The sequence below is a fragment of the Perissodus microlepis genome, chromosome 19 (genome assembly GCF_051167445.1).
Source record: "Perissodus microlepis isolate ML-2025 ecotype Zambia chromosome 19, ASM5116744v1, whole genome shotgun sequence".
Classification (NCBI taxonomy): domain Eukaryota; kingdom Metazoa; phylum Chordata; class Actinopteri; order Cichliformes; family Cichlidae; genus Perissodus; species Perissodus microlepis.
The window spans coordinates 15,474,644-15,500,181 of NC_140479.1; the positions used below are offsets into that span (position 1 = coordinate 15,474,644).

Here is a 25,538-nt window from a genome sequence, read left to right on the forward strand (position 1 = left end):
CTCTTCAAACGCGCCGATTGGTCGATACACACAGAGCCAGTGGTCCCATGGGGGTCCCACACCAGGAAGAAGAGGTTTAATATCATTATCAATTTATCTGAAGATGATTTTATTATCAGTTCGTTTGCAACCTGTGAGAAATGAGAGGGAAGTTACAGTCCTGTATTTGAATTAACATTTTTATTTTTTTTTAAAGAAGAAGTTATTCTATTTCCCCTTCAGACGCCAGTGGTAATTTGTGGCCCAATCGGGGATTTCTTGTGTTGTATCTCTAAATAAGGCCAAAATACCGTGTAATAAATTGCCGTATTTCATCCCTCCTAAGCCATCTCACCCCAGAGGAAAAACTTGATCGGAGTGAATATAATTTGACTTCTTCTTTTTATGTCTTTTTTTGGTGTCACGCTTGTCTTAAAGTGGAGGAATGTAGTCATCTCTACTCGGATGAATCAGATAAAGCTCATCCAGCTCATTTTATCTCTACAGAGCAGCTTTGCCAGAGCAGCTACTCTTGACAGACTACAGACTCCTAATTACAGACTATGATGTTTTTCAGGATGATAGTGTTATTAGTCTCTGTTATGAAGACGGAGGGACATGCGTAGCAGCATTTTCGGGCATACGGTTTCATTTTGACTGGCCATTTTCTCGGCAGCACTGAGCGTGTGTCAGGTTGTTTGTTCACCGTGTCTCTCCTGTGACTGTCACTGGGGCAATGAAGTCAGCTGTCTGTCTGGGTGTGTCTCTGGAATTTCAGCGTTGAACAAATGCTGCTGATCAGAAATAAAGACCATGTAACCCATGAAATCGTTATCACGCGCCTGGGATCTACAGCATGCTGCTGTCAACAAGTGCGAACACGTGTAAAAATGTCTCTGCAGTTCTTAGCCTTACTATAAGAGTTTGTATGCACTGAAAGTGAGGGTAGAATTTTACCAAATTAAGAATGACCACATCATTTATGACACTGTGTGAGTGTGTGTGTGTGTGTGCGTGTTTTAAGTCAATACTAAATACTAAAAGAGATCAGTTAAATCTACACTCCGAAAATATGCAACGTTATTGCATGTTTGTAATAACTCAAAGATCTTAAAAAAAAAAAAAATATATATATATATATATATATATATATATATATATATATATATATATATATATATATATATATATAGTGTTATATTTTTAAGTGTAATATGATTGGTGCTTAATAGTAACATAAATATTATAAAAGTGGCTTGTTACCTGACAATTTTTTTCTTTTAAAAACTAGTTGACAATCTTACCAAACTAACTAAACAGATTACCTTATTATTATACCTCCAGAAGTCTGTGCAAACGTCCACAATGGAGTATAACTGGGGGTATAAGGAAAGGGAATTAGGCCTAAAAAGAAAAGAAAAGTTATAAAAAAATTGGCAGGCATCAAAAAACATTTCAATACATCTACTGGCAAAATGTTGCCCTCTGGTGGCGAAAGCTTTAGTTAAAATTAGCATGGGGTAATTACAAAACGTACATTTACAATAAGATATTCCACCAAGCATAATTTTAGTTAAAAATAAATCTTATAATAAGTTTTTGTATGAACTTTTTTATAAAGTCTATAAAGTCTGTACAATGGGAACCTAATGGAAAATATGGTCTGCCCATCACAAGAATTATACGTTAACATCTGGACTCTTACATTGACTATGTAGATTCTGGGTAACATTCAGCTTGGTATTATTATTATTTTATCCTAGAATGATAGCATATTTTCTATCTGTGATCAAAAATAATAATAAAACACTTTTGCACAATTTTCTGTCCTACACTCCACTTTATGCATGCACTTTTTAAATACATGATGAATAAACATTCATTATTCTGCATTATTTCTGAACACTCAGGTGAAATACATCTCTTAACCCTCTGCAGTCTGCATAAACACAAAATCTGGGAGTGGATGGTGCAATCATCTGCATACTGTATACAGCTTATTTCACTCTAGATAGTAATGACTGGTAGGTGGGGAGGATCATATTTATTCTAAAGTGAATTGATTGATTGATTGAAATTCTTATTGAGAGAAAAGCTACAGGAAACGTCGGTAAACATGCTCACATCTCATGGATTACTGAGTACGGACCAAAACATGTGAGACTGCAGTGCTTCTAACTGATCTGGTGATGAGCAGCAAAGGAGTTCCACTGAGACTGTGCTGCCTCCAGTCCTGCTCATGCTTTACACTTAAGAATTTCAGTACACCTCTGGGCTGCGCCAATTACAGAATGTATTAGTGATGGGCAGGAGGAGGACTACTGAGCACCACTGGATATTTTTTGATGAGTGGTCTGGGAGGAGTTCTGCTTGTGAATAATAAGACTAGAGGTGGAGATAGGCTTCAGAAGGAAGAGGAATACCAAATGAACTGTGCCTATCTTGGGACAGGAAATACCTAGGTGTCTATATCCACAAGCTAAACTATTTTCCAAAAAAGCTGAGATCCTTAGAGCTGGTCACACCCACAGACTGAATAAACTGATGATAAAGGCTAGCTCTGTGACTGGCTGTAAATTGGAGACTAGTAAAGCTGTGGTGAAGAGAAGGTCACTGAATAAATTGTAAATAAATTATTTAAAAGGCATCTCTTCTGACAGACTGATTCAGCTCTGCTGCCACAAAAACAGAGAAAGTCTTTCATACCACATGCCATCACTCTCTTTAACATTATATATCTGTCATATATATCTGTCATATCATTATTATTAGTATTATCAGTATTGTTATTCGTATTACTATCATTATTATTATTAGTAGTAGTAGTAGTAGTAACAGAAGTATTTCACCACCAATTCAGCTGCTGTAGCAAAAGCATTTCTCATCTTAATCACATTCTCAGCCGAAAAGTACAATGACGTAATCAAAGTACGACCTAAAGACCAGAGACGTAATCTTTAGGAGACCATTTGTTTATATCATGGCGTCGGTGGATTTCAGAGGTAGCTAAATCCATTATATTCTTTTTTTTAGATGTGCAGTTTAATTAGTATAAAAATCTCATGTTATTTATAACTTTGAAACAGCGCCTTGATTGTTTTTTTTTCTGCAGCTTCAAGCTTATTCGTCTGTGCTGCAAGCAAATCTGTTAACGAGTAGCGTCTCCTTCGCTTTTTATTAGCATATCGGCTAGCATAGCTTATGCTGTCTGCCAGAGCCTTAGAATGACTTTTGGTGGTAGTTACAACAGAAAACAACTCTAAGTCATTGTAGCCTTCAGTTCTACAGTATAGTGGGTTATTCATCTTTGGTAAAGTGATGTCTGCATTATTGGTAATATGGACACTGCTCACTGGTCCGTTTAGCTGTTCCGAGTTATATTTATTCATTATCTTTATTCATGTATCCTAACATCTGATAAATATACTGGCAATAGAGAAGCATATAAAAGATGAAGCTATATTATGTAGTTTGATTTTATTTTATATAAAATCAAGAAATGCAAATAGTTGCTGTGTTTGAGTATTATTTCGGATCTGCTGAGGAACTCAGCTCTCACAAAACGCAGGTTTCACAGTGAGATAAGTCATCTGTTAATAGAGTGTCTTGTTATTACCTGAAATAAAACCTTTTATTATCAAAAGCCTAATCATGTTAATCAGGAAACCAGAATTACCGTCATGTTTCCTTCATAAACATTTGACCCATTTTCATTATCAGATTGTGTTAATACAGACTCAGTTCCTCAATTATATTCATACCCCCCCACCACCACACACACACACACACACACACACACACACACACACACACACACACACACACAAACATACACATGCACACAAAAAGAAGGCATCTCTATAGTTGTTTAACAAGTTCAACAATAAAATGCTAACAGTATTGACAATATCCATGTCAAGCTGAGATGTGATTTCATCCTTAACATATAAATGCACTCAGTTATTTTTCAGGCAGCATCAGTTAATAATATAATTTCATAAATTGAATGCTTGTTTAATTTCCAGATAACCTTCTCGGGATATCCTGGGTGGACAGCAATTGGGTACCAGGTCTTAATCCTGGAAATGTGCTGGAGTACTTTTCTGACAGAAGCAACCCTTTCTATGACCGTACCTGCAATAATGAGGTAGTGAAGATGCAGCGGCTTACCGTGGATCATCTGAAGTAAGTTTGTTTTATAGATGGAAATTTGATACAGAGCAGTGAAAAGGTTTTTAAAAATATTACATTAAGTATTATGAAGGGAGACATTCTGATCAAAATCATATTGTCAAGTAGAGCCCAAACACATACACACACAGACAAGTAATACTATTATAATATTGCCACATCTGCCGATTTGTGAAAACATTGCTTCTGTCTCATTTACAGTCAGATGGTGGGAGTTGAATACATCCTTCTTCATGCTCAGGAGCCAATTCTTTATATAATCCGTAAACAACAGAGGCAGTCACCGACACAAGGTGAGTTCCAAACACTCAAGCCGTTATTTGTTAGATTTGTAAAGTCTTCATTTCACATCAGTTGAATTTCTGGTTCTCTGTTCATACTACAGTGGTTCCCTTGGCTGATTACTACATCATAGCTGGAGTCGTGTATCAGGCTCCAGACCTGGGAACAGTTATCAGCTCTAGAGTGGTAAAAATATTCATTGTAATTCTGTAAAAGATAGGTTTGTGTAACATTGATTAAAAAAAAATCAGTGTTATTTATATTAATCATATCTGTTTTTAGCTTTCCGCTGTACATGGAATCCAGTCTGCTTTTGATGAGGCCATGTCATATTGTCGCTATCACCCATCCAAGGGATACTGGTGGCACTTCAAGGACCATGAGGAGAGAGGTAAGCGGTTTGGCAGTTTACAATTTAGATGTTAAAGTTCTGATTATCAGTTATGTGATGTGATCACAAACACTAGCAACAAATAAGGAGCCAGAACCTGTTTTCCTTGTTTATTTAAAATAATGACTTTGACAGAAAGTGATTAACATGAATCTGTTATACAGAAAAAGCCAAACCAAAGACTAAGAAGAAAGAGGAGCCTAGCTCTCTGTTTCAGAGGCATCGCGTTGACACACTCCTTTTGGACCTGAGGTCAAAATTTCCACCAACTTTCTATCAGGTACTGTCAGCTATTGTCCAGCTTGTTCATTTGAATTTTGAGTCTAAGAGGAGTCAATTGTATTGATTTTGTTTTTTTTGCTTTTCTCTGAACTTTTAGCCTAAGCCTGGTGAGAAGCCCATTCCAGGTATGATATTTAAAACAGTTTTTTGTTTATAGATCATTATGATATATAATAAGAGTCTATCAGGGTCTGTCTGGAAGTGCTTAACACTCTGCAGATTACTAAGATATTAATTTATTTTCATATGTGAAACATTGCTTTTACTTTCAGAATTGAATTCATGTTGTTTGATTAAACTAAAAGAAAATCAATTAGTTTTTCTGCTGAATATTTCAATTTTAAAATCAGTTAAGTTTCATTTCTAATGTCTGTCCTTCAAGGCCAAATTCTTGAGTTTACTTTTAACTACCGGCTTTTGTTTTGCAGTTGAGGTGAAAAAGGAACCTGAACCTCCCGCAGAAACAGTGAAGCAAGAGGAGAGGGAGCAGGCAACCAAGTCCTCTGCCCCAGCTCCACCTAACAAACCACCTCCTGAGAAAAGAGCAAGACTGCAGTGACAGCCATATTTGTCAGACACTGGGAAGGTTGCGCACAGCTCTGCAAAGTCCTACATCACTCACTGGGAAAATGACTTGAGACATTTGTGTTACCTCCCCAACTCTCTGCTTATTTGATCAATTTTTAGAATACTGAAAATAAAAGGAGTCAGTTGTTTATGTCAGTGTTGAGACTCCTTTTACGCTGCAGCATTAGTCCTGTGCCCTTGATAGGCTTCAAGCAGCTGTAGCACAAACAAGCAATTTGAAGTGGGGGAGGATTTTTTTTTTTGATGATGATAAGCTGACATCAGCATCGGTGTCAGCTTACTGTCAACATCATCTTAATGTTTCTGTTGTAGTGACTTCAGAGGATCATTTAATTCGCTGTCTGCTTTACAAACAAGATGTGTCATCTCATCTGCCAAGAAAATGGCCTCTTGACCCGAACATGGCTTGTTCATTTCAGACACTTTCATCTCCTTCGGAAGAAATGCCCTGCTTTTGTATGTTTTTTAATATACATTAAATGATATTGATTAATGTGTTCTGATCTGTTTAATTCTTAACATTTAACAGGTTTCACATTTATTTGATCCATTTTTCTTCTGTTTTATTTCAACCTGTAATTAAGATTCGCTGCACTCTAGCATTTTTCCTGTTTTGCGTCAACCCTGATTTCTTTATATCATGCTACTTTGGATGATGGCTGCCTTTTGTTCTGTTCCCTGTCAAGATGATCTCACACTGCATCATCTGGTTTCTGGGGATTTTGTTGTGTGTTTTGTGTGACACTTTACACTTTTACTTATTGGAAGCAAAATGTAAAGAAATGAGGGGTGGAATTTTGCACATTACTGTATCTGTGCCTGATTCTTATTAATCTCATGATCAGAGTTCATGGGTGGTTGTAGGTTTATTCATTCGTCCCATTTTGTACCTGATTACACTAATTTTGAAGGATTTGTGATAACTGGGAATGAGTCCTTCACATTTCTGTGGAGGATTTTTTGAACCACTCTTCATTGAACAACACAATCAGAGCTCAACTTGCTGGTGTGTTTCAGGTCATTGTCTTACTGTATTAGTCAAGTATGCTTGAGCGTTGGTGCACAAACTGGCTGGACATTCTCCTTCAGGATTTTCTGGTAGAGCGCGGAGTTCATGGTTCGATCAATTACAGGAAGCAGTTCTTTAGATATGCTGCGTTCTTTTGTGACCTGGATGAGTTATCGAACCCTTAGAGTAATTTTGGTACCTCGGCCACTCCTGGGAAGGTCCACCGATGTTCCAAGTTTTTTCCATTTGTGAATGATGGCTCTCACTGTGGTTGGCTGGAGTTTCTAAGCCTTTGAAATATCTTTGTAATCCTTTCCAGGCTGACAGATATCGGTGACTTTGTTTCTCAGTTGTTCCTTTAGATCATGACATGATATGTTGCTTTTTAAGATCTTTTAACCCACTTCAGTTTGTCAAATATGTTTTATTTTGATGATTTCTAAATTCGTCAGGTCTGGCTGTAATCAGACCTGGGTATAAGTAGTGAAATTTAACTAAAAAATGTGCAGTTAATTCATGATTTAACAAAAGGCTTCTTACTTTTTTACAACACCATATATATTAAAAGTGGTTGGAGGTCACCCCACTTTGACTACTTACCACAGAAAAACAGACATGCCATATTTCACCATGTGGGACCAGGATTTTTGTTAATGGGAGAGTACCATTGGGAGCGTACCATTTTGCATCCTTAATGCAGCAGGTATTTTTTTAACCGACAGGTGTCGCCATTTAGTCATATTTAGTATAAATCTCCATATATGTGGCTGATTTTTAAAAATTTATTTCATACGTTTATGCTCTCTGCCATCGCCCTGTTGAGTCACAATCAAATAAACATGCCTACTCACTGAAAAATTTAATTTTCCAATAAGGAGAACGAGTGAAAACCAGAAGGGTGAAGGCACAAAGCTTATACGTATGGTCTTATATTTAGTGTAAACAGTACCGATGCCACGAAGAAGAACTTCCTCGCAGGGCGTGGTGGGATAGCAGTCTTCCTCAGTGGAGGACTGAACAGTGCCCCAGCTGGCTGGCTAGCTGCAGAGAGAAGATGGCTGCAGAGGGGATTTTCAGGCCAGTGTCTGAAAACAGAGCGCCGTTTGTCATGTTGAGCGACGACTAGCCCCAGCGTGTCACCCCGGTTGTTGTGTCGGTCGGTTCCGCCTGGATTCGTCGGAGGGGATAAAACAACATGGGGTCGCAGACTTTGCAGATCCTGAGGCAGGGGGTCTGGGCTTCAATCACAGGCGGATGGTACTACGACCCCGATCAGAATACGTTCGTCAACGCTTTACATCTCTACATCTGGCTCTTTCTGCTATGTTTCCCCTTCACGCTGTACATGGTGAGCTTCTTTGTCTCCTTTTTATTTTATTTTATTTATTTTTACCTCATAGACTGGTATTTCTTTATGTATTTGTCATGACTGTTGACAGCTTAAGTTAACCAAACCAACTGTCCGTTAGGTTAGCAGCCACAGTTCACTAACGGTCGGTCTCGGTCTATTATCTGGAGCGGAGACAACGTACACTCATATTAAATTAAGGAAACGCAGTGGGATATTTGAAGTATAATGGGATTATCCAAATTATCCATTAAGCAAAAACATTTCTTAGCAAATAAACCTTATTCTGGTGGAGACGTTAACAAAAGAGCCTTTAACTCCTTCAGGTTTCAGTCTACTGTTCATCAACTAGATCGTACCTAAACGCTCTTTTGTTCGTATTCTGTGTTTCGGTTAAGGTCCACTTGGATATTTACACTGTGTGAGGCTGTAATCAGTGAATTTATTTTCCCTTCCCCCATCTTTATCTATTTGTTGTCCTCCGGTCGGCAGTGATTTTCGGTATCACCAGTTTTCAGAAGCTACCAGCTGTGACTGTAGGGGCACAGTTCACAAGGATGTTAGCAGTGATCTTCCCCGTGTAAAAGCCCAGGAATCAGAATCATATAGCTGAGAGTTGCTTGTTCATTTTTTTCATCTCAAAATGTCTTTGTTTGCGGGTTTCCTAAACGGCTTTACTTTCTTAAGGTGCTCTTTTCTGTGGCACGTCAATAAAAGGATGCTTGCCAAACTTTATGTCCTGCACACATAAAATGCACATTTATAACTGCTGACATGATTATGAATGTCTGTGTGCTCACTTCTATATAAAGAAACTGGGGTGTTTGAAATAGGTTTGTGGTTTCCTTTCTATTCCTGGAGTGGAAATGCTTTGGTCAGCTCTGTGGTTTATATTGAGCCGCAAGTTTGAGTTGCACTGCTGCTGTTTGTGAGAGCTACAAGCAGATGCAGGAGGATATCTCAAGGACAAGAGAGAGCCTAGAGCCCATCTAGTCACCTCTTTTTGTAATAGCCTCCTTGTCAGCTGCACTAAGCAGACATAAAATTCATAATCAAATCTTAAGACACTGCAGATGTGTCACAAATAATTGGGACAACAGGTGCAATAATGTAATTATCCTTTTTAGCTGCATTTAGCAGAGCTCATTTTCTCTGTGGCAGTGCTTGGTTCCAGTTCACGGGTTTATAAATGATGTGTCATGTCTGAATGTCCAAATTTAATCAACATCACTCCTGGGCTGCTGAGATAAACACAGGAAAGAAAATGGATATAAAATGCTGTAACATGGGTAAAATGAAACCGTTAGAGGGTTGTCTATATAACCTTTTTCCCTACTTCTTCCTCTACTTCCAGGCCCTACCGCCAACCATGGTGATAGTGGGAATCTACTGTGGTGTGATTGCTGCCATGTTCCTGCTGCTGAAGACGGTGAATTACCGCCTCCACTATGCCTTGGATGAGGGGGAGGTGGTGGAGCATCAGGCTAAGGAGAATCAGGGGAGCAGAGGTGGCACAGAGGGGGCTATTGATGGAGGCGTGACCCGAAGGGAGGACAGCAATGGCCCAGGGTAAGTTCACGTTATAGTCTGTTGGCGGATTTAATATCTGGAGATGGAGCACTGTAGTGCACAACTGATAAAATATTCTGTAGAGGATGTGCAAGATCATTAAGCAGAAATAAATCGCACTGTAAGAGGAGCAGTGTTGGGACTAACACGTTATTAAGTAACGCGTTACAGTAACTACGTTATTATTGTGGTAACGAGCACGGTAACTAGTTATTATGCCAAAATCAGGAGCGCGTTAGTCGTTACTGGGATTTAGATAGGGTCGTTACTCATTACTTCGTGTGGTGGCTATCGCGGAGCTTCCACATATTCAGTAACATTAGCAAGTGGTGGAGGCCAGCAGGTGGATGAGGGAAAGGGGAGGCAAGAGGAGAGACCCGAGGCGGCCGCCGGTCCGAGTGTGAACTGAACTTCAGATAAGAAGTTATGACCTGCAGTCTGTCTGGGTCAGATATAAACCAAGTTTAGGTGTAGTTTATTTTCGTTATTCTGACTTTTTCCGTACTGGGTACTAGCTAGCATGACGGAGTTTCTATACAGCTGGGTGGGTGCTATGATGTTACTGATGTTGAACTTTATTTTGTTCATAAGGTTAATTATTAGAGTTGCCAACCATCCCGTAAAAAACAGAATCGTCTCGTATTCAGAGAAAATATCACACGTGTCATATTGAGCTGAAAAGGAAGCAGTTTGTCCCGTACTTCAGCTACAATGGAAAAAAGACACAAAGCTGGAGCTGCACAGCTGCCTCTTCTTCTCTCATCCTCTCACCCTCCTTCTCCTGTTTCTACTTCAATCATGAAAACTGATCAATGATCAGCTGATCGGCTTTTCTCTCTTGTTTGTTTATCGCCCACTTTGCGCCAGAAAGAGGAAACCAGCGGAGGTCGCATTAAACAACAGCAGCACGACAACAGCTGATCAAGCACAAGCTTGATCAGCTGTTGTTAGAATTTATTCAATATTAATTTCTAGTATCAGCTGATGTTTGCTGGAGCCACAGCTGTAAAAGCTGCTGGTCATGTTATCGGTTTGGTTATCTGGTGAGAGCGAAACATGAAGATGAAACCAGGAGATGTCCTTACTGAATCATCAGAGCTGAACAGGTGATGGAGAAACAGGTTTACCTTTTAGGTGACATGAATGAGTTGAAGGGAAGTTATCAACTGTTTCTGAGAGACAAATAACACCAGGATCCTTTTTTAGGTAGCTGACAGCTGGTAACTGTGCAGGGGCGGATCTAGCAAAGTTTTGCCAGGGGGGCCAGGTAGGGCATTAACAGGGAGAGGGGGGCACAAAGAAGTACTTTTCTTTCTTATTCTCATTTAAAATGTCTAGCTTTTAAAAAATAATTATCTGAATCTTACAACAAACGATTGATAAATTGATACATATATACCATCAGAACAGTGTACATCACTGTCACAACAGCATTTGTTTTCATTCAAAGGCTTTATGATTTTTCCTATAATGGCGGGCTGGTCTCTAGTCAAAAGTAGTAACTAGTTACTTTGAAAGTAACGAGTAACTTGAAGTAACTGAGTTACTTTTGATACAAGTAACTAGTAATGTAACTAAGTTACTAATTTAAAGTAACTTACCCAACACTGAAGATGAGTGATCAGAAAGTGTGACTGACTTTAAGTGATCAGTCACTTAAAGATCATGTGATCTGTCATTGTCTAATGGAGCTGAGGAAGGAGGTCTAGAGTAGTGATGACTCTGGAAAACACACAAGTTACTCAAAAGTTAGCTGGGTAGCTGCTTTAGGGTGACTTCAAATTATTAAACCATACATGCTGACACCACTTCAGGAAGTTACTTTTAAACAAACTGTTTAGTGACATTTAATTTCTCCTCAGCTAAAACATCTGTTATGTGGTGCTGTTCTAAAAACCATTGCAGAGTTTTCTGTCCGTCTCAATAATATTGCCAACACTTAAGTTTAGATTCATCCAGAACTATTGTGTTTTTCTTTAAAGCTTAACAAATGTGTTGGATGCATTTTCTGGGCCATAAATTTCTATGAAGCTGATTTTATTTTTATTTTTTTTAATTCTGTCTGTAAAACTAGTGTTACTTACATTAGCGGTCTGTTTCATCCCCTCCATTTTCTGGTTCATTTGTGTGTTGGTTTTGTTTTGGCACGCTACCAGCACTTGTAGGCCAGTAAAGTGGCGTGAAAGTGTTGGCAGGAAGATTCATCATGTCTCCCACATGTTTGCTTTAAAGTACAAACCAAACGAGGGAGTACTCCTTAAAGGGAAAAAGAAAAACCTCCAGAGGGCTACCAGTTGACAAAAAATAGAGGTTTTACAGTTATTGCCATGTGCTTTACACAGCATGCACTGGGTTTTATTACTTCTTTTCCTCCCAATTTATTGGATCTGTCATATTGGCTCTCTTGAAGCAAGCGTCATTATTCAGCAGCCATCTTGAAATGCTTTCAGGCACTTATTTGGTTAGTTATTTTGAAGCATTATCTTATTTAAATGTAATTTCAGTGTTCACAGTGACATAAACTAAAAAGATGTTAAGATTATTTCTCATTGGCCACATAAATCTACACTTGTCTTTAACAGTACAGGTGTATATGTGCTTTAAATTAATCCCCACCTTTTGTGGGGATACGTTTCATCAGTGTTAATACTAAGAAACAGTAGTACATTGTAGGAGTACACTTACTGACCACTTTGTTACTAGTTAAAAATGCCTTGTTGGTGGCAGAGTTAAGAGGAGATAAAGAAAAATCAACATGAACTACTAACATAACCACTAATTGACCAAGGTATGCAGAAGAGCATCTCTGTACACACAACACTTTGAGCCTTGAAACTGATGGGCTACAGCAGCAGAAGACCACACCAAGGCCCAATCCGGTTGGCTGTGAACAGGAAACTGAGGCTAGAGTTTACACAAGCCCACCAAAATTGGAGAACAGATGATTGAAAAACTTAACCTAGTCTGATTAGTCTCAATTTCTCCTGTGAGATTCAGCAGATGGGGTCAGAATTTGGTGTAAAAACCACTGATACATCCTAACTTGTATAAGTGGTTTTTGGCTTGTGGTGATGGTGTAATGGTGTGGGGGATATTTTTCGGGCTCCGTAGTACCAGTTGAGCATTATTTAGCTGCCGCATGCCAGGATTCTAACATTAGGTTTAGCTCTCATTCACAGTGAACAAAAGCCACTGAGGTTTCAGCCTTTTACTGCAAATGACTTGAAGAAGTGACTCATACTCACATTCCAGAAGCAGTGCTTAGCAGGATGCTGGGACAGGGGAGAGGCAAAAAAAAAAAAAAAAAAAAAGAAAGGGAGAATGAGACCTCTCAACCAGTCATAGCTTTGCCCACACATCTGGAACAGCATTCCAGGTTGTTTGAGTTTGCAGTGAAGCCGACAAGCTCAGATGACATTCATTAAGGTGTTTTTTCTTCTCCTTCTTCTTCTTTATTTCCTCTTCCACCTTCTACATGTTGTAGTTGATTTCTTTAAGTGTTGTTTTGTGGTCTGACCTGCTATGATGCAGTTTTGGCATATGGAAATGATTTATATCCCTGGCAAGTTGTTTCTTTCTACATACCATCTGGTTAAATAAGCACGTCTGGGTTAAATATAGACCCAGAAAAAAAAAATCATGGATGCTTTCATCTGTTTTCTCTCTGTGGAATTTCAAAGCCTGTGCAAAATATTTAAAATAAAGGCCTGTTTAAGAAGTTCACATGGTGTGTTTTCCCTAAATTGAAGCTGCTGCTATCTTCTTTCTGTTTGACTGAAGGAGATAAATGGCATGTAACAGGGCTGAACAATCTTGGTGAACTTAGTAGTTTCCATCGATGTGCATGTGTTTGTGTGTCTGTAAAGGGACCCTGGAGGGGGTATTGAGATGGCAGACTTCATCCGACAAGAGACTCCACCAGTGGACTGCAGTTCCAGGAACTCCTATATTGGAATGGAGTCTAACCAGCAGGTAAGCAGAGCACTGGCCTGCTGCACACTGTGTTCCATAACTAGCTGAAAATAAAAGGATCCTGATTGTCAAGTTCCTTTGCCCCCTGTATTACTTTCTGCAGACCTTTCATTAGATTTATATTTAATAGCTTGCTGATCTTCAATGTTCCTACCAGCTGTTTATTCAAATCCAAGTTAATACATGTTGCAGCTTATTATGATAACCTTTTGGATTCTAGCTTGTACAGCATAATTTGGACGTTTTTCAATCTAAGCAATTAACAATTCCAGGTTTCCACAGGAAAGTTGTTACATATGATGGCTGCAGAAAGTGTTGCTGCCAAGTGGGAATACAGTGCAATGTTGCACTCAACTCATGTAATACTGTCTACTGCTATAAAGCAAATCGCTAATTGTGTGGCGTTATATTCAAGAGAAGAGAGAAGGGAGACAGCAGGGAGTTTATTTCCTATTTACAGCATGGGGAAAGCAATGTGTTTATGCACCAGTATAAGTGCACCACATCGCAGCTGAGCTTGTTTACATTTCATTGAATGCTAAAAGAAATAACCACAGAAACAGCAGAAGCACTACTTTCCTTACGGTCCCAATAGTGAATTTTGAACAAGGGTTTTCAGAAAAAGCCTGTTTCTGATATTGCATGTACATACTTTTTCTACAGATTGTCTTATTGTTATCTGTATTGTGCTTCTAGTAAGCAGAGCTATTTAGCAGGGCATGCTAAGTTCCATCCATCCATCCATCCATCCATCCATCCATCCATCCATCCATCCATCCATCCATCCATCTTCTTCCGCTTTATCCGGGGCTGGGTCGCGGGGGCAGCAGCCTAAGCAGAGAAGCCCAGACCTCCCTCTCCCCAGCCACCTCCTCTAGCTTATCCGGGGGAACACCAAGGTGTTCCCAGGCCAGCCGAGAGATATAATCTCTCCAGCGTGTCCTGGGTCTTCCCCGGGCCTCCTCCCGGTGGGACATGCCCGGAACACCTCACCCAGGAGGCGCCCATGAGGCATCCTTGTCAGATGCCCGAACCACCTCAGCTGGCTCCTTTCGATGTGGAGGTGCAGCGGCTCGACTCTGAGCCCCTCCCGGATGGCCGAACTTCTTACCCTATCTCTAAGGGAGAGGCCAGCCACCCTTCGGAGGAAGCTCATTTCCGCCGCTTGTATCCGTGATCTCGTTCTTTCAGTCACTACCCACAGGTCGTGGCCATAGGGTGAGGGTAGGGATGTAGATCGACCGGTAAATTGAGAGCTTCGCTTTTACACTCAACTCTCTCTTCACCACAACAGACCGGTACAGCGTCCACATCACTGCAGCCGCAGCACCAATCCGTCTGTCGATCTCCGGCTCCCTTCTCCCATCACTCGCGAACAAGACCCCGAGATACTTGAACTCCTCCACTTGGGGCAGGAACTCATCCCCAACCCGGAGTGGGCACTCCACCCTTTTCCGGCTGAGGACCATGGCCTCAAATTTGGAGGTGCTGATCCTCATTCCCGCTGCTTCACACTCAGCTGCGAACCGTTCCAGTGCGAGCTGGAGGCCATCACCCGATGAAGCCAACAGAACCACATCATCTGCGAAAAGCAGAGATGAGATTCTGAGGCCACCGAAGTGAAAGCCCTCTAAGAAGGCTGGGTACTCTGAACTGTCACTCGCCGCATAAGCGCAGATGACAGTCAGGACCCGATGACAGTCAGGACCCTGGGGCGCAGGGAACAAACCCTCTCATCCACCGGGAAGAACCCCAACATACAGGCAGCAAGCCGAGGGGATATTAGAATACCCACCCCAGCCCACGGCCTCTCACCAGGGGCAACTTCAGACTGAGACAGAGTCCAGCCCCTCTCCAGGAGACTGGTTCCAGAGCCCAAGCCATGCGTAGAGGTAAGCCCGACTATATCTAGCCGGTACCTCTCAAGGGTGGGCCCATGTCCCCTTTTCGGGTTGTACCCGGCTGGGCTTCATGGACTAAGGCCCAGCCACCAGACGCTCGCCCTCGGGCACCCTCCCCGATCCTGGCTCCAGGGCGGCCCCCCGGTAACCCTACCCTACCGGGCAGGGTAAACTGTTCCCTCGATGTTTTCCTCATAAGGGTCTTCTGAGCATGCTAAGTTATTTTACTTTTGTTGTTGCTGGACTAGAGGAAGCAACTGTTGGGGTGTGTGTGTGCATATGCACTGGAGTGTTTTCCTTAGAAATGATTTATTTCTTTATTTATTTTTTACATATTGCTGTCAGGCTGATATCTTCTTTAATATTCAAAGTTCTTTAGCTCCCTTATTCTGTGAGATATATTTAACCTCTGAATCCCCATGGGTGCTGTGTTCTGTGTCTTTGTACTGTATGTCCTTGAGTCTCTAATCAGCCTACACATTCTGCTCAGCTGCTGTGTGGCAAGTTGGAAGACAACCCAAAACTTTTTTTTTTTGACAGTACACAGGCATTAGCTATTTGTAATACACAAACGGTGTCTTCTTAGAGATGTCATATTCTGTAAAGATCACACCTTGTCAGTTTGCTTGATGAAAATGTTGTTGCAGAAGTAAGCTTCTGATATCCTGACCACCTTTCCTTTTGAAAGACAAATAGCTTAACTTATCTTTTCATTCAAATTTCAGATAGCATCTTCACATCGAAGAGCAACAGTTGCCAAAGGTAATATGCCACACAGCTTTCTTCTGTGCCTATTCAACTTAAAAAGGGCAAAAGAGAAAGAAGTGACGCGTTACAAGTAGGGTTGGTTTAAAAAAATCCTTTGTATGTAACACTAATGCTTGTTCTGACTGTGGAAGAACCACATCCTTAACCATGATTCCCCCCCCCCCCCCCCCCCCCCCCTCCCCCCAAGCTGCTCAGGAGATGCAGCCTGACTCAGCATTGCTGTGACCTCAACAGTCACACCATGATGAGGCAGCTTTCGACAGGCACTGCTGGCTTTGAAAAAATGGGAAGGGGGGGGGTTATACATTGTAAGACCCAGCATGGGAGTCATTCTCTGAGAGCACATTATTGAAACACAGAGATGAAGACAACAACTGAACTTGTAGCTGTGCTAGGGGGCCATTGTACTGAGTGTTTGAGTGAGGCGCCTGCGTCGCCTGAATAATTCAGTGAGTCTGTTCGATGCCATTCTAATTAGCTGGCAGTTTGTGATGAGACTAAATGGTCTGAAGTGGGACAAGGGCTCTGCAGGGATTTAGCTTTTTAATCTCCCCTCCCCTTTACTGTACACTTAGACAGTTTGCCACAGACTTCCAGGAAGTCATGGCAACTCCTAAAAAAACCCCTTAACATTTCCAAGACAAATCCTAACAGTTGCATCTTTGTTCAATTGTTATGTTGTGCTGTCATCAGAGCATTCAAAGAATCTATTCAGACTAGTTCATACCTCCATTAAGTGTGGCCTTTCCCCATAAACAATTAGGGAAACCTCCCAGAAAAAGCATTTCTTAGTGCAAGGCAACAGTTTGTATTCATAATGTTCTGTTATGTAGTCTGTAGGTTTTCAAAGATGATGGTTTTTTAAAAACTGTTTTTCCTATATTTTCAGGAGATTGTGGAAGGACCTCAGATGACATTAGTTTGACTCTTGTTGAGAGCTGTAGTCATGATCATGGTAAACACACAGTCACATATGCTATTACTATTACTTCTCAGCATTTTCCTCAATGTATATTTTCTTTGTATCCATTTAGATCTGCTTTCAGACACAAAGATGTACTGCCTCGTTCCCAATGATTCCTTCGCCTCCTTGCAGCCGTCAACCTCCTTGTGTCCTTCAGAGCTGTCCAGGGAGCCTGCTGATCTCTGTAACTCTGCTGCTTATCACTTCAGCCTGTCACACTCCTCCTGTGACACGGAGGTGACCTCTCATTCATCCATGCAATCTCAGACCTTCAGGAAGGAGCTCCGTTCTCGAGGTCTGCCACGGACCTCTAGCTCGGCAGGTTCCGCTTTCCCTGACCCGAGTCTGCCAGACTTTGCTCTGTATCCTCCACCCAGAAGAGGTGGCCTTGACCCTGTGTGTGAGCTGGAGACTGCCAGACCACACAGGCCAGGGCTGTGTGACAGAGATGGGGCAGACCGCCTGCACCAGCAGGACCAAGCTGTACCCTCGACTTCTGGAGTAGAGTGCTACAGACACAAAGAGCAACGCAGGGTTGCTCGCTCAGCCTCTAAGGAAGCAGGGGAGAGTAGCTCAGGACTTTACCAGGTGGAAGGGAGTGGTGGTGGAAAAGCCTCTGGTGGAGGAGCAAAGTCCCAAGGAGGGGAGCGAAGTGCCGATAGCCTGAGGAGTCTGAGTACTCGCAGTAGTGGTTCCACTGAGAGTTACTGCAGTGGCACAGACAGAGACACCAACAGCACTGTCAGCAGCTTCCACAGTGAACAGACCAGCTCTACACATGTGGAGAGCCTGCTGTCACTTTCAGGGGATGAACGTGCACGGGAAACGGGAGAGACAGTATCTGCTCCTGCAGATGACAGGACTTCTAGTATTAGCCCTCGAAGTATCGGTAATCTTCCCTCCAGGGAAGCCAATAAAAACCCACATGCCAATGAGCTGACTGCTAAACAAACTGCGGACACTCAGTCATCTGCAACCCAAGAACTGGTGGAACCTGTCAAGTGTGCCGAAGAGCCTGGCATCAGGACCAGTGCTGATGGCTCAACAGGTGTAGCTGTCACAGAGCAGGAGCAGGTGAAAGACAACGTTCAACCAAACTCAGCTAACATTGTTCAGAGGACTTCTTCTCTATCAGCGGGTCGCAGTGGACGCCGGCGGACTGGAAAGAAAAGAGCAAGCAGCTTTGATGCCAGCCATCACCGGGATTACATCTCTATGCGTGCTATGGCCAAGCCCTGTAGTGCTGTATTCACTGGTGGTGGAGAGGATGACTCCAGTGATCAAAGTGAACTCAGCTGTGCCTCCAGTCTCCGCTCCACCAAGCACCTAAGCACGGACAGCTCATCTAGCACCACCTCCCGCTCCTGCCACTCACCAGAGAGCCACTACAGGGCCCTGAAAGCCAAGCACATTTCAGCCAACGCCTCCTCCTCCTCTTCCACCACAGTAAAACCTGAGACAGGAGTTCGAAACGGAGGGAAACGGCGTACCTCCCGCCGTACTCCAAGCACAGGCAGTGCCAAAACGCATGCCAGAGTGCTGAGCTTAGACAGCGGTACGGCTGCATGCCTTAATGATCCCTCCCACCTAGGAGCTCCAGCAGGACCTCGACCTCTTACCACCTCCAAGTCAGATTTGGAAGCCAAAGAAGGGGAAGTCCTGGATGCGGCATCCCTGCTGGGTCGGGCCTCCCAGCTGGAATCAGTGACTCGCTCCAGAAACAGTCTGCCCAACCAGGCAGCTTTCGCTGAGCCTCAGGATGCTAATGCTGCTTCCCTACGGGGTATGTACCACACACTGAGCTCCAATGTACTGTACACATTGCATTCTGTGTGGTTTGCATTAGTGATGGATGACTAGTCTACTTTTTATGCTGGCAGACAGAATTCAGGGTTATTGGTCTGGTTTTGTTTTTACCTGCCTTGCAAATTGTTTACTTAATAATCGCTGGTGATGGTTTGGATATGTATTGAACACAGTGAACATTGCTTCGCTGGAAACCTTTAGTCATACTCATGGTTTCCGGCACATGAAACAGGAGCACACTGGTAAAGTTGATCAACTTTAATCTGTTTAGGTGTAGTCGTCCAGCTGCCTCAAAATTGTGTGTGTTTGTGTGGGAGTGAATGCGTGAGACAAGACTGCAGACGAGATGCTGTCTCTCTTGTTCATTCAGTGTAGCCATGGTAAGTTACCATGGAGTGGCAAGCATAGTGTTCCCTGTGTAGATCAGTTAGCATGATGGCACAGTGTGTGCTTTGTATTGAGGTTAGACAAGCAGCAGCTCTCTTATTAGTGTAAAGCTCAGATAGTATAATAGACATTCCATACTCCACATTCTTCAAATTTGCAACCTGATATCTCACATTTGCTCTGTCTGGGTTCTTATTTTTTGGCTTCTGGAGTGTACACCTCGTGGGATTGGATACAGTATTGGAGGCAGGATATGCCAGGGCATATGACTGGTTGGCTAGAAACATGTCATAACTTCACTATACACTGTTATATCACAGTCAGTCGAGGGATATTTATTGGTGTTATAATATAAGTACGTGACTGCACTTGAAGTTATCAGCGGTGGTTTTTAGTGGAGATTTGGCTGATTTGGAAGAAGCTGATGAATTCAAACGCTACCTCTGTGACAAGTATTTTTTCAGTGAATAAGTTGTGCATTATTTATCATGCAAACAAAAGGCCACATTGGCTCATCTTGATACACTGGGTGGTTTTGCTGCTGCAGCACTCCTTGTTGACTTGCACCCAAGGGTTAATGCTAACTAAATTTAGTAGGAGATACTTAAGTTTAGCTAGGAACTGCTGTGTCATTTTGTTGCTTTTATTGCCCTTATCTGTTTGGCATACTTTTTTAGCCTTTCACCCATCAACCCTTGGAGTGTTTTATCTGATGGAGCATAAGACGTAAACAGGCTGTGCCTACTTAGCAGATGTGCTAACTTTAGCTAAAAGGAACTGCTGGTCATAACAGATCAAGTAGCGCCGTAATAGCAAAATTCATTGTTTCTGCCATCATCCTGCCTCCAGTTCCACATGACCAGAGCATGTGCTTGTCAGCAGAATTCATCAGATATGGTTTAAATACTGCACCTCCATCTTTAAAATATTTCACATTTTGGTATATATTGGGGAATATTTTCTTGTACCTTTTATTGTGACAATAAAGGCGTAGGAAGACAATTTGTTTAGAGAGTAGGATGCAAGATATGCATACCAGATTCATTTTTCAGTGACTATGTCATTAATTTGTGTTTCGGTGTTGCTCTGTAACTGTTTTAAAATGTACCTGAAAGCAGCCGTAACACACGGGAAAAATCATGTCCTCGTGTCCACATAAAGCTCTCATAAAGAGAGGAAACTTATCCAGTCTAACTGGCCAATGATGTCTCTCATCACGACAGCCCCAGGAAGTGAGGAGACGGTCATATTTCGCCGCGAACGTAGCACATTTCGTCGGCAGGCTGTGCGGCGGCGACACAACGCAGGGAGTAACCCCACCCCACCCACCTCCCTCATTGGATCTCCTCTCAGGTACGCCGTGAATGGAGCAGGGGGTCGTTTCTATTGTTGTGTTGCCTGGTATGAGCATGTTACCAGGTGGCGCTCTTTCCTGTCCCACATCACCACCAATTTGGGTCTTCTGCTGTGCATGACATCAAACAGGACATCATTTATGACTGGACTGGTTTCTCCACTCTGCATGTGGTTTCTTTGGTCCTCCTTTTCTCAAGACTTCTCTCTTCCTCCTGTTGTCATCCCATCCAATCTTTTAAATTCCACTTGGAGTCCTTACAAATTCAAAGGCACAAGGCCACAAGGTCTGACTAATCTACTTGGCTGACACGCCGTCTCCTCTCAGATGTGCGCATGATTTGTTAAGCAATACAGGCGCCCCGCTGTATCACATTGCTCTGCCCTTCAGAAAGAACTTTCTGTGCAGAGAGAGACTGATTATACTGATCATTAAAAAGCCACAGGTTAGGTCTGCAGTCTTTCCTGACATGATAAAATAATAGTATGTGACGATAGAATGTTTTTATTTTGTTTGTTTATCATCTGTGATACTCCCAGTTGCTCTTCTCTAGATTTTAAGAGCCCAGTTTTGACAGTTTTCCAGCACACTGGACAAAGATGTTTTAATGTCCCCACCTTTTTCTTTTAAATTCAAGATCTTTTTTTTTAAATGCCTTTATGTAATGTAATTCCAATGTTGTGGCTTGTCCCGATCACATTCCTGATGCAACATTTTATTCATTTTATTACATGGGCAAATCACATCTTTACACAAGTTTAGTAAGTGTCAAACCCAGCAGGTCTCTAGCACCCTTTATATTAGATCAGAGTACTGTCTGGAGTGTATTAATCTTTTCTGTGCTCCATGCTTCCCTGCAGAATACTACAAATGAACCGTTACGCCTCAGTTTGTAGAATGATTAAAAGGAAGAAAACCACTCAGAGATGTAAAGTAGCAGTTGTGTTGATGCTCAAAGAAAAAATATGTTAATTTTCCACTGATATATTTCTGTGGATGCACATCAGGTTCCTCCGAGGTCTCTTTAAACCCCCTCCCATTTACTTGTGCAACTGCTAGCAGTTGTTCACCTCTAGGCAAAGCTCTGTTTTCTTTCATCTATCTTACAAGGTCACGTTGCTAAATGCTGAGCCTTAAGCAACAAAAGCAAGCGTGCAGCCTGCCAGGGGTCAATAAACTTGCAAAATCATTCCCTCTTTCACTGATTTCTCCACCCTTCACTGTCCCTTCACTCCCAGCACATTTTTACTTTATGCACTTATGCTGCACTAGACACCTTTGCCTTCTCAGGTAGTTTTCTTAATCCAACATTATAAGGGAAAGCAATTGAGTTTATTATTTTGATGAAAATCCTCTGAATTGTCTGCATTCATTAGTCTGATTTCTGTTGTTGTAATCAGAGGCCTGAATTTATCAGCTTCATTAAGGATAATCTTCATCTAAAGTTTGACAGGACATTCACGTCTTAGTAGATTTTCCTAAGAAGAATTAAAAGAATGGAGTTAGGTACACAGCTTTATAAATGATTGTAACTTGAGAAACAATAAGAAATAACTTCTTCATTCACAAGTCTAAACCATGTCTGACACCATCACAAAATATGATTATTGTGTGAGGCGAAAAAATTAGTCTGTAGCCTCCGCATCAAATCCCACCATTTCAAAACTACACGTCATATCCTGCTCACCTTTTGACGTTATGTGCCAGCAATACCAACCCCAACCCCTTGGACTCCACCACTCATTTCCTCCCCTTCTTCCCTTCTCCTCCCAACAGTCTTCAGGAGGCTCTCAGCCAGGCCTCCCAGCCTTCTACTTCCCAGGTGAAAAGTCAGCCATCCAGAACCTCGTCCCAGGTTACAGTGCTGAGTGCTAGCGCGTCCCTGCTGGCCAGGAATGGAAGCGCACACCTGGAGGGTTCTCAGGACAAGGCCTCAACTGTTGGTGCCACCAGCTTGCAGGAGGACTTCGGTAGGGAGTTCATGAAAAGAGCTGAGCAGTTAGGAAATAATTTCTTTGGGGAGAGGTGACAGATCTGGTCATTTTTGTCATAAGACCTATATTTTGTGGTATTTTCCTCATGCTTGATTAGAAAGCTGCTGCTTGATATTTTGGATTTGCTCAAAGAGTTGTTGCAGATATGACCATGGCCATCAGTCATAGCAGTGCACTATTATCCACAGTCGGTGGACTGTTGTAATCAGTCAAAGCCTGGCACCATTATCCATGCTCCATTTATCTCTGTGATATTGTGGTCTGTAGCTAATACTTGACCTTACTTGGATATTAATGTTACCTTATGGTCACATCATAGCACATACCCCAATGCTGACAGCAGTGTAACAGATTGGTATAGATGTCTATACGTAAGCATGTCTATTTAAACACTTACATCAAGGAAAAGAAGGGATTGTGTAAGGGCTGCCATGCACTCTTCACCAGAACCAGTGATGAATGGATTATTACTCCTGCTCATAATTGAACTAGAAGCAGATTACTTTTGTGACATGCTGCATGGTTTGTGTGTGTGCGCGCGTGTGTGTGTGTGTGTACACTTGTCCCGTTGTCTTGTCTGTATAGGACAGACTGAGAGTGGCCAGATGCAGGTTTTTCTGTACTCTAGATGTGAAGGTGATTAAAAGAAGTGAAGATGTGGTTTTTGGAACATCTGTGAACTAGATGAAGTATATTTTCTTTCGAAATTTTTCTGAAAATTTCATCATGCCATGTCCTCCTGAGATCCCGCCTATTCATTATGTTCTCTGTAGTGGACTAAAAGAAAAATCTCTCAGTTAAACTTTTTAACTCGGTTCTCAGGAGGATATGCATTGCACAAACGGTCAGGTCCTTAACAGAAAGGACTTCAATAGAAATGGGTTGTAACAAATTTCTGAAAGTGATTTTTTTTTTTTTGTCTTGCTGGAATCCTAATTTCTATCACTGAGAGGCAGAAAATGTACTTAAAATATTTTAAATGTCTAGCTAGGCTTTTTTTTTTTTTTTTTAAATTGTGTTTTCCCCACACTTTTAATACCCATTACATTCAGTGTTTGGAATGCATGTGAGGTTTCACTTACTGAGGCAGAACAGCAACTTTACCATGGTAATATTATGTCTATACCTGAACAACAATTAGTACTGCAATATCATAGGTATTTTAGATCCACCTTTCTTTTAATAGTAGTTGGATTCATACTGGAGGGTTTGGATTTGATAGAAAGGCTTGGTACATCTGTAATTTTTGGGTGGTGTTTTGTACCTCATCACAAAAAAGTGGAGTAAAACTACTCTGAAGCAACAGACATGTATTAGGAAAAATCTGACCACTTGTCCAGACCGAGCAGGAAATCAGTGACTTGCCTACAGCCACTGGGAGGAGGCACTTTCACTGCATAATCACATTAGCTCAAATGAATACAGCAACATTGTCAAATCCATCTAATTCTCCACATATAAACATGTAATTTAATGAAATTACTTCCACAGACGACGCCACTCTGTGCTTGTGATTTCCATGGACTGACTCTGCGTCTCTTTCTTTTTGTTGTGTGCCTCCAGGAAAGCTCACTCCCTCTTTATATGAGGCTGGCGGATGTGATATGTCGCTGGTCAATTTTGAACCTGCAACCAGACGAGCCTCCAATAACATATGGTTAGTATCCGAATGATCACCTGATTTGTGTAGTGGGTTTTTAGACGACGGGATACAAACCCTGAGCTTTTTGTGTTTTTAATCAGGAGGTAGCAGTTTTCTCTAAAGAGCTGCGAAATGATTGGTTAAACAAAAGCATCTACCAGCACCTCTAAAGTTTCTCGTGGGTGGATTCTGTTACCTTTTCTTCTGTACCATACTAGACCTTTTTCCCTGGTTTCCATTGTCATAAAATAAGAGAGCTTTCTGATGGCCGTAGCTTCACATTTAACAAAATGCCACTGAAAGTGAAGAAGTCTTAATCTTCTCATTAAGCTTTGAAGGATTTAAACACCATAAAACATGCCCTGATGATTTTTGCTTGGTCAGCATTTTTTGAGTTTTGAAATCAGATCATTTACCTTGATTTAAATTGAAATAAATACATTACTTATTATCATTTGTCAAGTTAGCTTGCTGACCTTTTCTTGATTGTAGTGTTTTGCTAGTCGCTGCAGTGAGTTCCTCATGTCTCCAACGGTTATTTTTAATGGAACCCTAGCTTAAAAGGAAAACATGACTGTACAGTACAAAAACACAGCAAATTGCCTATTGGCTATTTAGTTTGAGGTCATCAGGAAATGAATCATGGTTTAATACAGTAATTGCAGCAGATGCTTTTCTTTCATCAGTGTTCTCATTTTCTTTATACCCCGCAGGGATACGGACTCCCACCTCTCCAGTTCTACCTCAGTTCGCTTTTACCCTCATGACCTGGTGTGTACCCAACCAGTGAGCTCCTTTTGGCATGTATGTTTGTATGTTTGTGAAAAAAAAGGAGACTTTCACCTCTCAAATGTCTACTTGACCAGTTTAAAATGATTTTATGTGGTTATACAGTACTGTGCAAAACTCAAGCCACCTATCGTTTCTTTGTTTTGCTCAGGAAATGGGGAATAGGTGAAGCAATTTACAATTTGATACATGTGTGCAAATTCAGTACATAAGAAAAAAAAACTGTTTACGTAATTCTAACAACCCTTAGGCAAGTATGTATCTGAGAAGGTTTCACCAAACAGTCCATGAATGAAAGGACAGATACATCTGTTAAATCTTT

At 41.6% G+C, this 25,538-nt stretch overlaps 2 protein-coding genes across 8 annotated transcripts in view; both read left to right on the forward strand.

The window, feature by feature from the left end:
- The first annotated feature begins 2,882 nt into the window (after positions 1-2,882).
- On the forward strand, positions 2,883-6,206 carry med6 (mediator complex subunit 6). Its single transcript, XM_084915670.1, has 8 exons — positions 2,883-2,981; positions 4,005-4,164; positions 4,372-4,463; positions 4,556-4,638; positions 4,735-4,843; positions 5,008-5,123; positions 5,223-5,250; positions 5,554-6,206. Exons 1-8 carry the CDS (start codon positions 2,960-2,962, stop codon positions 5,682-5,684), a joined length of 741 nt encoding a protein of 246 aa, XP_084771796.1. The 5' UTR covers positions 2,883-2,959; the 3' UTR covers positions 5,685-6,206.
- Positions 6,207-7,690: 1,484 nt separating this feature from the next.
- The window catches only part of pcnx1 (pecanex 1), a 36,236-nt gene continuing 18,388 nt past the window's right edge, over positions 7,691-25,538 (forward strand). For 3 of the 7 annotated variants that reach the window (XM_084914419.1, XM_084914420.1, XM_084914421.1), the window contains exons 1-10: positions 7,693-8,070; positions 9,425-9,639; positions 13,506-13,611; positions 16,238-16,274; positions 17,170-17,235; positions 17,315-19,027; positions 20,661-20,790; positions 22,568-22,761; positions 24,349-24,442; positions 25,141-25,198. In XM_084914419.1, coding sequence (XP_084770545.1) covers positions 7,918-8,070; positions 9,425-9,639; positions 13,506-13,611; positions 16,238-16,274; positions 17,170-17,235; positions 17,315-19,027; positions 20,661-20,790; positions 22,568-22,761; positions 24,349-24,442; positions 25,141-25,198 — 2,766 coding nt within the window. In that variant the 5' untranslated portion in view covers positions 7,693-7,917. Of the gene's footprint in view, positions 8,071-9,424; positions 9,640-13,505; positions 13,612-16,237; positions 16,275-17,169; positions 17,236-17,314; positions 19,028-20,660; positions 20,791-22,567; positions 22,762-24,348; positions 24,443-25,140; positions 25,199-25,538 lie in introns of all 7 variants that reach the window. The other 4 variants (XM_084914422.1, XM_084914423.1, XM_084914418.1 and 1 more) reach the window with 3 other exon arrangements.

What these genes read in the sequence shown, in the direction of transcription:
- med6 (XM_084915670.1), top strand. Translation starts at nt 2,960, where the DNA reads ATGGCGTCGGTGGATTTCAGAG. An exon ending in GAGGCAGTCACCGACACAAG is followed by an intron (nt 4,464 to 4,555) that starts GTGAGTTCCAAA and finishes TTCATACTACAG; the next exon opens with TGGTTCCCTTGGCTGATTAC. An exon ending in CAAGGACCATGAGGAGAGAG is followed by an intron (nt 4,844 to 5,007) that starts GTAAGCGGTTTG and finishes TCTGTTATACAG; the next exon opens with AAAAAGCCAAACCAAAGACT.